This window comes from Crinia signifera, chromosome 2, assembly GCF_055691185.1.
Source record: "Crinia signifera chromosome 2, ASM5569118v1, whole genome shotgun sequence".
In the NCBI taxonomy this organism is placed as follows: Eukaryota; Metazoa; Chordata; class Amphibia; order Anura; family Myobatrachidae; genus Crinia; species Crinia signifera.
In genome coordinates, this window is record NC_139218.1 from 320,869,510 (window position 1) to 320,880,978 (window position 11,469).

The window sequence follows — 11,469 nt, forward strand, 5'->3', positions numbered from 1 at the left end:
TAGCACCCCCCCCCCCCCCTGCTCCTCCCCCACCTTCATATGATAATGGTCTGTTTGAGTGTTCTGACTAGTGGTATTTAGCCTTTTAACGTGTGTACCCCACTAGGCCATACAGAGCTGTCTCAGGTCTTTTCTGTATATTGGAGATTTATGTATTGATTTCTAATTTCATACTGTTGTAAATGAGCAATTATTTGTTGATGTTCCTTAAAAAGTCGTCTGTTTACAAATTTTACATCTCTTGTCTCAACCCCCAGCCTGGAAATGCCCAAAGATGAACTGCCAAACCATAACTGCATAAAGCATCTTCGCTCCGTTGTGCAGCAGCAGCAAACTCGCATAGGGGAGCTAGAAAAAGCAGCAGCGGAAAACAAGCATCAGCTATCTGAGCAGGTAATATCTTCACTTTAATGCCTAACTTACTAACCGAATACAAAGCCTTACGTTCTTCAGGATTCAGTATTAAATCCTGGCGGTCGGGATCCCGGCGTTCAGAATCCCGACGCTGGAATCCCGACCGCCAAAATCCCGACAAGGGGGGGACGTGGATTGCCCCCCCCCCCCCTGCGGGCTCGCTGCGCTCGCCACGCAGCGGGCTCGGCACACTAATTTATTCTCCCTCCGGGGGTGTCGTGGACACCCCCGGATGGAGAAAGTGTCGGGATTTCAGCGGTCGGGATTCTGAACGCCGGGATTTACACTGCATCCCGTTCTTCATATGTTCCAGTCTTATTGTGGAGGGTATTTTGTGTATGTTTCTCTTTACCAGCTATGTTGATCTGCTGCGGAATGTGTGTGCTATATAAATAACTGATAATAAATTGGTGTTTGATGACTTTAACTCCATCTGAAGACCAGGGTAGGGTACCACTAACAGTTCATGTTTTCCAACCTACACCAACTGTCACATTTTAAAAATCCACAGGTGACTTTGAAAACGTGAACTGTTAAGGTTCAGCACTACTGTATATAAAACAATAAATGTAGCTGATGTCATAGTCACAATTCTAATATTAGGGGCACTGACAGAAATGATGTGTTCCACTAAATTCAATACCTTTATATTGGAAACACCAGTAATCGGGTAACTGTATTTTCAAGTCTCTTATCATGATCCCACTTTGGTACGTTTGGAGTGATCACCAGGACACCTCCCATTTATCTAATATTGAGCTGCATGCTCTGTACTATCCTTTCCACCATTCCAGATATGTCTGACATCCACTTAAATAGTTAACTAAACTAAATGCTCCACGCCCTCTATTCCCTTCCATGTTAGAGTATCCTTGGATGTTACAGCAAGCATGCCAGGTTAAGAACCGCTGGCTAAGCCACTGGAAAACCTCTAGACTCCGTTAATTAGGTTGACTGTAAATCCGGCCTGTTGTGTGCGAAAAGTGAAATTCCCTAATCCAGGGGTGGCCAAACCGGTCCTCGAGATCTACCAACGGTCCACGTTTTCCAAACCACCTAGCTGGTGCACAGCTATAGTCATTACTAACTGTCACATTTTAAAACATGCTGCATTCATTCCTACTATAGATCCACAGGTTGCCTGGAAAACATGCACCGTTGGTAGATCTTGAGGACAGGTTTGGCCACCCTTGCCCTAATCCATGCAACTCTTTCTATCGGCCTTTGTCAGTTTCCAAAAGCCATCATCTTGGCTTCCAACACCACGTACACATGCATGAAACTGGCTGCATTTGCACAAATGTAGGCTCATGAAGTTACAATTTGTGCTGCCGTTTCATATGTTTCCGGTTCATAGGTGACCATTACAGTTTCAAACGTATAGACCTTGCAGGGTAATCATATCCTACACATTCCAGCAAGCCCAGCTTTTAGTGGTAGCGAGTAAAATAAAGAGGTTCTTCGAAGGTTTTATAACCCGGACAATGACTAGGACAGCCCCAGAATTTTCCACTTTGTGCTGCTGGAGTAGAGCTTTCTATACTTCATAACGGCTGAACAAAGCAGCAACTGCACTCTGTAGGTCTTTGCATTGTTTTCGCCATTAGAACTCTAGTTTTGAGAAGTAAAAAGGAAAGCTTGCTTAAAAGGGAAATTGGACAGTGTGCTTATTGTGTAGTATCTGGCTAAACTATATAATGAAAGTGTGCAATAACCTTTTTCTTTCTTTAGGCCAGGGGTTCCCAATCTTTTTTTGATTCACAGCACCCTAGAGTATCAGAATTTTTTCATGGCACCCCTAGGCCAAAAAAAAAAGAGAGATTGGGTTTATATGCGATTCTTAGGGTCAGTTATGTGGTAAAGGACAGGATTTGCTTCTGTTTGTACACGTTTTGTGATTGGCAGCCACCAGCACTGGTTTTGCTCATAAATAATTAACCATTAATAATGAGTTGGTCCTAAACCACCAAGCCCGGGCACCCCTGCATGTGTTCCAAAGCACCCCAGGGAGCCACGACACACAGTTTGGGAACCACTGCTTTACGCTACTGTCTATATGGTTGTGTGTGTGTGTGTGTGTGTGTGTATATTTATTTTCGTCTTTCCAACTTTACAGAAACGGGACATCCAGCTGCTAAAGGCATACATGCGGGCTATCCGAAGTGCCAACCCAAATCTACAGAATTTAGAAGAGACAATAGAGTATAATGAAATTCTGGAGTAAGTAGCATTATGGATTGAGGTTGCTTACATTTACATGTTTAGAAGTAAACACACCTGTACAACAATACTTGGTCTAAAAGATGGCTGTGTACACGGAGTAGGACTGCTCTTCTATACCATAGAATGTGATGGCAGATAAAACCCATATGGCCCATCATATCTGCTATAATTGGGAATCATTATAATGCAAGATTTAAACAAAAATAAAAAAAAGTCATGAAGTGCAGATAAGTGGCAACAGAGCATAAATGAAAGGTTTGAGGCCAAAATAGCATGAACATTACAATTATGTGTCTTATGACATGAATGTTAATTTCTGGCTGTATAGAACATGAAATAAAATCTAAATACCGTATATACTCGAATATAAGCTGAGTTTTTCAGCACATTTTTTTGTGCTGAAAAAGCCCTCCTCGGCTTATATTCGAGTGAGGGTCACACTGTGGGGGAGACGGGAGGACGAAGCTGCCAGAGGTGGGACCCGGCATGTGCGCAGGCTGCCACTCAGCCTGACCAGTCCTTTGGCGCAGCCCAGCAGCCGCGTCCAGGAGCGCACGGTCCACCTCCGGGTCACACAGCAGCACAAGGAGGAAGTCGCGGTCCTGACCACCTGCAGCCGCCGGGAGAGAAGGAGAGCAGACCAGGGCGATTGCGGGAGGGACGGCGTCTTGCATGGCGCTGCAGCACCACAGGCCCCAGCACACTTCAGGTACTCCGCAGCAGCGCAGGTCCCACAGAATGGGGGATAAGGGGAGCCACAGATGCCAGCAATGTTCCATCAGCAGGGGAGGGTGAGGTGGGCAGACTGAGTGGCCTGGAAGCACACACATTGTAGTGTGCAGACATCAGATTGCAGCTGCTGGCTGCTCTCAGTCAGTGGGCTGTGTCGTGATGTCTCTTGTGGTAGGTTCTGCTGTGCTGCTAGACCTCCTGCTCCAACGCGGCCAGCCTCCGACCGTTACCTGTGCTGCTATCTATTTTGCTGTTGGTGTGTACTACTATTGGCTCTGGCATCTTTACCACTTTCCTTTGCTCCACCTAATCCTCTCCCCATCAATCCTCTCCCCCTCTCCTTTGGCTCCTAGGCTTATACTCGAGTCAATAAGTTCTCCCAGTTTTTTGGGGTTAAATTGGGTGCCTCGGCTTATACTCGGGTCGACTTATACTCGAGTATATACGGTAAGTATTCCAGTGGTTTGTGGAATATGGGTTCTAAGAGACTCACAAATGACGGAGAATAAAAACTAACTGCCTTACAAGAACACAATGAATGTGTTGCTGACTAAATAACCTGGTCTGTCATCAAAATGAATTCTTGACATACGCATGGAGAGTGCAAACTCATTGTGACCCAACAAATACAAGGCACAAGTTCATAAATCTAATTTGTCCCAGTTATCTCAGGTTAAACCTCCCTGTTTTTTGGAATTTGGAAAAATTAGATCGATTTTTTTGTAGCTTTAGACAGAGTTGATATTTTGAGGAATCTTGTATTCATATTTCTTCCTTTTTCCTATTATACAGATGGGTAAACTCCTTACAACCAGCACGTGTGACCCGCTGGGGTGGAATGATCTCAACACCAGATGCTGTGTTACAAGCGGTCATCAAGCGATCACTAGTGGAAAGCGGCTGCCCAGCATCCATAGTGAACGAGCTGATAGAGAATGCCCATGAACGCAACTGGCCACAGGGCCTGGCTACACTTGAGACAAGACAGATGAACAGACGATATTATGAGAACTATGTGGCGAAGCGGATTCCGGGAAAGCAGGCTGTAGTTGTAATGGCCTGTGAGAACCAACACATGGGAGAGGACATGGTACTGGAGCCAGGCCTGGTGATGATTTTTGCTCATGGGGTAGAAGAAATTTAAACTCAAATGGAAGAATATATCATTATTTGCTTCTCCATATGCTCCATCCTGTTTAGGCATGGTGTCCTCCTACCCTAGGCTTACAATCTAATGTCTCCAGGTCCCATTGCTGGCGCTGGTACCCACTAGTTGAGTACTGGGGTTTGAGTTGCCATTGTTGATTTTTGTAATGAAGACACTGCACTGCCCAGGCCAAGCTGTCTTTTTAATTGCTGGTGTCTTTCACAGTGCACTATGGCCAAGCCACCAACCAGAACCAATCACATCCAGGTCCATGTGCATTTCCTTCCCTCCGCTTATTGTTGGCTTAATGTGATTGTATTAGCCTATCAGGAGCAACACAAACTTCAACAACATGGCAAAATGCAGATTGGAGACAAAGCTACGCACTATGAAGAAGGGGCATTGTGAGAGAACTATGGGCATTTTTGGTGGGAGGTGCCGAGGCACTCTCTTACATCACTGGTATATGCTGCAGGTTATATGCTGAACGTGTGCAGACCACCTGGGACTTTGATGGTGCAGGAGACTTTTGGGCAAATAGGCTAGAAGAAAAAGTAGATATTTTTTTAATCCCTCTATCACTTTACAGTAGTGTTACAGTAGATCAGTTTGTTTTGTCTGATGTCACAAGATAATATTGGCAATATGCAGCAGATAATGCAGCCATTAGGCAACAAGCCAGACATTCATTCTGTTACATAGAAAATAAGAGTACCAAGCTGCAATTCTTCATTGCTGATACTCAAAACATACATTGAATGAATGTAGGAGCTGTGGCTACTTGTGGATGTGTATGAGAGCACATGCTATGTTGTAAATTCTGTGAAGATGTTTTATTTTTTTCCTTTTACACAATGCATGTACTATGTGCTGCACATATAGAAATGTCATTTGTTATCAGCCTTATGTATGAAGAAGGAAACCAGTTTTTTTTGTATATTACTGTCTGGCATTGGGCTTGTGTACAGCACTTCTCTGAATTGCAAAGCATTTTTTTTGTATTGTTTTCTTGATCCTTTTTTTTTTCTTTTTTTTTTTCTTGCAGGATTCTTGTGTATATTTTGGGGATTACCTTTTATCCCCTCTGTTAATTGTTAGTTTTTAAGTGAGGATGTGAAATGTGTGGGTTAATTCTGAGTTCTTTCACAAGTAAAGGGAAAGTGTGTATCTGTACTTTTCTTCTACTACATCATTTGCTCCACCACCTAATTCCTCAAAAAAAAAAAAAAATACTGACTGATGAAACCCATAAATCCATTTTGTGGAGACCATTTACATGTAAAACATGTTCCCCTATACGCGTTTGGGAAATAACAGTTACTTTAATAGGCACCCAGACATTTACAGAAAGTTTTTTTTTTTTTTTTTTACAATTACATAGACTAAAACTTGAAGTTAACACAGATGTACATCTGTGTCTCCTCCATGATCCAAAACCATTTGTCTGTCTGTTTGTTTATTTTGCACATTGATTTGTGCGAAAGCTTTATATGTTTTTGTTTCAATGTCATGTTTAGGATTTGTGCTACAGTATCTTTGTATATTTCTTTTTGATCTGTTTGTATGGTTTCTTTGTTTTTAATATGCATTAACTGTTTTTTTTTTTTTGTTTGTTTTTTTATATTTCTTTTTCTTGTGTTACCTCAGCTCACCTTTTTATATTTCACTTCCAAGTTAAAGCAATGCCTAGTGCACAATTAAAATGTATCAAAATGTCTCCTGTGATCTTTTCTATGTTTGCGGTGTGCTCTGTGACTTCTCTGTATGTAAGGCTTGCCTAGTATGTGTATTTCGTGCCAAAACCGCACACAGTGGCTACATGCTGGTATGTGTGATTTTTCTTTAGATTCACTAGTTGTAATTTCCATACATACATTAGGAATGGGATCATTCGTCAGACTACATTTAGGTCGACAGGGTCATTAGGTCGACATGTTTTTTTTTTTTTTTTCAAGCGTTGACAGTCAACATAGCAACACGTCCCCTCGCATGGCTCGCTGCGCTCGCCATGCTTCGGGGCATGGTGCCTCGCTATGCTTGGCACACTATTTTATTCTCCCACCACGCCCTAGTGGATGGTAGGGCATGAAATACCGCCTGTCGGCACATGTCGACTCATAAAACAGTCAAATGACCCCATGTCGACCTTTTGCCTAGCGACCTTCCCCATGTCGACCTAATGACCCTCTCAAACTTATAAAAGTCGACCTAATGACCCTGACGACCTTCAGTCATGTCGACCTAAATGCATGTCGACCTAAATGCAGGTCGACCTAATGCTTGTAGACCTAAATGCTGTAGACAATATGACCGTTTCCAATACATTAAAGGTCTTTTGGGCATTCTTGCTCTTTCAGTCCCCCTGGATATATTTTGTTTTGAAGTCCTGCTGAGCAATGGGGATTAGCAACAGTTATTTATTCAGCTATTGGGAAGCTTGTACGTTTTAACATTTAGTTAAAAGTAAAGTTTTTAGTTTTATGTAAAAATGAATTTGCACTTTTGTTCTGCTCCCACTTTTCTGATCATACAGTATGTTCAATTGTTTTGTGTATATTTCATTATATTAGTGTTAAATACATGGGGTTAGACCTTTTTGACCGTTTCAGGAACTTCAAAATCACATACTGTACTCCTTTTTATTTGTTGGGCAAAGAAGGAGGGGAGATAAAAGCCCTAAGAAAAAGCATTGCTGGCTGGCAAGCTCTCGTAGCGAGTCACAGCTCCTTTATAATAATATACATATAATATTATACATTAAATGCTTATTGGCTAGTGGGCTTGAAGATGTTGGGGGCCATTTCCTGCCTTTTTTTTTTCTTTGCTGAAACCCCCTATACTGTATAACCAACACCTACTACATCCTGGCTTTAGGCACAGTCTGTGCAAATGGAATCCTCTTGGCAAGCAAATGCAATATGAGTGTATTATATAAATCCATAAATAATAATGGCAAGAGACCTGGCTATGTGTATGTTATACACATGTACATCTGGAAATTTGCTGTATGACCGGGACTACAAAATGTATACTTTTTATTGTGATTACTTCTATTTATATATTTTAATTTTTCAGTGTTCGGTTTCACCTGCATGGGCAGCTTATGATGCATGGTGTAGGGTTCGGTATACATCTTGACAGTGGCACTCAATGGCCAATATACTTGCATTTGTAGTGTAAACAGAGCATTACAATTCTATGGACAAGATCCATCAACATTATTCCAGGAATGTTTCTGTCCAGCGTTCTTAACCAAAGTGGTTTATTGTTTTCATGTGATAAATTATACTTCAAATAATGCTGTGAATGGCCTATTGTAGAAGATGGTGATAAATGCAGTATATTCACGCTCAACGTGTATGTAAATGCTATGTTGCTTACAACTATTTGGACTATTGCCAATTCAGTCAATTAAATGTCTGCCCGGAAGTTATTCAATTGTTTTGTCAGGCCTGCCGGAAGCTTTTCAATTGTTTTGTGAGGCAATATCGTTTAGTTTGACAGAATGCAGGGGTTAGCTGCATTGTGCAGCACTTCCAGTGTTACTAACCAGGAGCACTACAGTTACTGGGTGCCTGGCACCAGCAACCAGTGCCTGACCCCTTTCAAAAAGTGAACCCTTGGGCTAGTTGTGTGAGCGACTGAATAGCTTCTTTGCAAATTAGATGGGAGCTACACACAACTGACTCAGAGTGATTATGGTTGAGCTCAGTGTGTATGCACAGGTGTTTGATACCCACTTGTATTTCAAACTGTCCTTATTCCTTTAGCACTTGCATTCATTACAAGGTTATTATGAGACTTGCTTTATGAAGCCTATTTCTTCATAATAAAAAATAGTATGAGGTAAAGTTTGCAATAAAGAATATAGAGAATTATTTTTTATTGTGTTTGAGCCTTAGTACAAAATTTAGTTTTATGAAAGCTGCATTTTGCACAGGACTCATTGTTTTCGGCTGCTACAGACGTGTTTTAATGCTTTTATTAGTAAATGGGGTTAACTTGGTCTTTCAGTGTGTGGTTGGTTGTTTTTCGTTTTGTTTTTTATGCATGCCTTCTCAGGATGTAAACCAAACGTATTTTTTTTTTTTTTTTTTTAAGTGGTAACATTTGTAAGGTGGTGTTTTTTTTTTTTTTTTTAAATCCCCACATATGCAAGTCTCCACTGTTCCTTATTTTATTTTTTATTCTTTTTATTTGGAATTTATCTGCATCTCCTTTTTAACCTTTTTTGGGATGCAGGACTTGTACACTACACAACTCTTCTACTGGAATTCACTATTAAGGAGCTGTGTAAATTGTGCCATAATGTATTGCAGTGTGGCAGTTTTAAATATGATTAATTTAAAAGATCTCAAAAGCTTTAGAAATGTTTGTTTAGGCAATTTGTTTCCAGTTCTCATACATATGACATATTGTTAGAGTTCACTTTAAAAAATAAAATGTGCATATTTTTCCAGGCAAACGGATGAAAAACAATAAACTTTGTAAGAAAAATTGCAGTGGTTTGAATACTGAGATTGTTTGTGAATAGACATTTCCAATTTAGCTTTTTTTTTTTTTTTTTTTTAAATACAGAAAACCATAGTGTCCCCCACTCTGTCTTGTACTACCTACTACAATGCATGTGGCATTATCTACAGTATGTAAGCTGCAGCATTATCTACTGTATGTTGTTGGGGCTTTGATGTGAGCTAAGAGCTTGATCATTCTAGCCGCAGTTCGCCTTTCCCGTTACCTGACACACATGGATAAAAGTAAGTAATAAGCTCTGCTGAAAGTTAATCTAGGTTTTGAGAGATTTCCTCAACTTCTGCTGATTGGGTGACTGGACAAAATGGCCAAATTTCTGTCCAATGCAGCCATTTCTCTTTCAACAGAATTTAGTGAAGATTGACGACTTGTAGTGTTAATTCTAGCACCCTGCATCTTTTAAAACCTGTGCAATTCCTTTTCCCTGCCCGGGGTGTCGTTCTCTGCTGTGGTGCTTCTGTTACAGTGTGGTCTGTATTTCAGTACCATAGCAGAGAGTGACACACCAGGCAGAGAAGAGGAGCTACACAGGTTTTTAAAGATCTAGACCAGGGGTCCTCAAACTATTTTGCTCTGGGACCCCATCAGACAATAAAAATATTTACGGGACCTCAGCAAGTTGATGCAGAAGGTTATCACATCACATGTGTAGGCAGCAGACAGCACATACATGGCAGCATTGTGGAGGCACAACATGATGGGAGGAGTCTAACATAACAGACAATTCAAAAGACTGTTCTCCTAGAATCACTGACTGAGATTAGAAAAATCAGCAGTCTGATGGTCACCAACATGGAGTCGCGACCCCATGCTAAGCAGCCGCAAAACTCCCTGAAAAAAAGTCTGGAAAGACGAAAGGCCCTTGGCTGAGAAGATCTTCCTGCAGGGGCCAGGGTTTGTCTATCAGCAGAGACGTGAGACTGGTGTACCATGACCTGCGTGGCCAATTCGGAGCTATCAGGAGGACAGTAACCTCCTCCCTCCGAATTCTCTGCAGCACCTAAGGTATTAGTGGAATCGGAGGGAAAATGTACACAATGTGGAATGGCCAAGGGGCCACCAGTGCATCCACTCCCACCGCCTGAGGATCCCTCGTGCGAGTGAAGAACCGGGGTAGCTGATAGCCATGAGATCTGCCTGGGGACATCCCCACCTGTGGACCAGGTGTTGACTTCAGCCACCACAGGAAAGAGTGCCGTGCCTGCACTGACAACCATATCCTGTGGTGAAGGTGTAGGTGAGAGCCTGACCATTGACGTAGAAGGCAACTCTGGAAGGGTCTCCATCGGAATCGACCATATTGGAGAGCCTCGAAGGAGGCAACCATCCTCCCCAGGAGCCTGGTGCATGTGAGGACCGTCAACTGTCTGGTCAGCAGAACCATGTGGATTAAGGCCTGGAGAGAGTGTATCTTGTCCTCTGGAAGAAACACCCTCAGAAGAGTGGTATCCAGGATCATTCCCAGGAATTGTAACTGTTTTGACGGCTGGAGCTGGGACTTCTGGAAATTAAGTATCCATCCGTGACTAATGAGAGTACTCTGTCAGGGCTATGTTGCCCAACAGGGCCTCCCTGGATGGGGCCTTCAGCAGAAGGTCGTCCAGGTACGGTATTACAGTCACCCCCTGGTTCTGCAGAATCTCCATCATCACCGCCATGACCTTGGTGAAGACCCGGGGGGGCGGAGGAGAGGCCAGATGGAAGGGCCTGAAATTGCCAATGTTGGCTGCGGAATGCGAACCGAAGGAAGAATTGATGTAAGGCCAAATCGGTATATGGAGGTAGGCGTCCTTGATGTCGAGTGACACCAAGAACTCGCCCTCCTCCAACCCAGTGATCACAGATTGCGGAGCCAGAGTGATCGGCGTGCTGATATGGAAAGAGCGGATATGCGAGCATCTATGATGCAAACATCATTAGAGGCCTCCACCATATAGGACGATGCCTCCCAACTATGTTCTGGTAATTGCATCAACCTCATCTCCCTGCTTTAGTTGCTGAACCAACTGGGAGGCCCAAACCCCGATAGCCTTATTGACCCAGCATCCGACCTGAGCCGGATGCTAAACTACCCCTGCCGCAGTGTAAATAGACTTAAGCGTAAGCTCAAGCTTACAATCTGAGGCGTCTCTAAGAGTGGTGGCCCCCGGTACCGGGAGAACCGTCTTCTTGGAAAGACGCGTGACCGAAGGGTCAACTACAGGAGGAGTTTCTACCAGCTTTCTGCCTGCAGCAGACAAAGGGTATGAAGACAGCAGTCTCCGGGAAATTTGAAATTTCCTGTCAGGGTTTTTTCAGGCCTGTAGTACGTGGTCATCTAGTTCCTCTGCAGGAGGAAAAGAAGCTGCTTGCTTTGGTGTTTTACCAAAAAGGGAGGGGCGACTGGGGGCTGACGCCCCGTCTTCCACGTCCAGTGCCAG

General features: G+C 43.0%; 1 protein-coding gene across 1 annotated transcript in view; it reads left to right on the forward strand.

Annotated features, from left to right (window-relative positions):
* RNF41 (ring finger protein 41) overlaps positions 1-9,003 on the forward strand; it is a 62,511-nt gene extending 53,508 nt beyond the window's left edge. Inside the window, exons 4-6 of the mRNA XM_083169158.1 lie at positions 258-393; positions 2,531-2,634; positions 4,162-9,003. Coding sequence (XP_083025284.1) covers positions 258-393; positions 2,531-2,634; positions 4,162-4,513 — 592 coding nt within the window. The 3' untranslated portion in view covers positions 4,514-9,003. The remainder of the gene's footprint in view (positions 1-257; positions 394-2,530; positions 2,635-4,161) is intronic.
* The last annotated feature ends 2,466 nt before the right edge of the window (positions 9,004-11,469 follow it).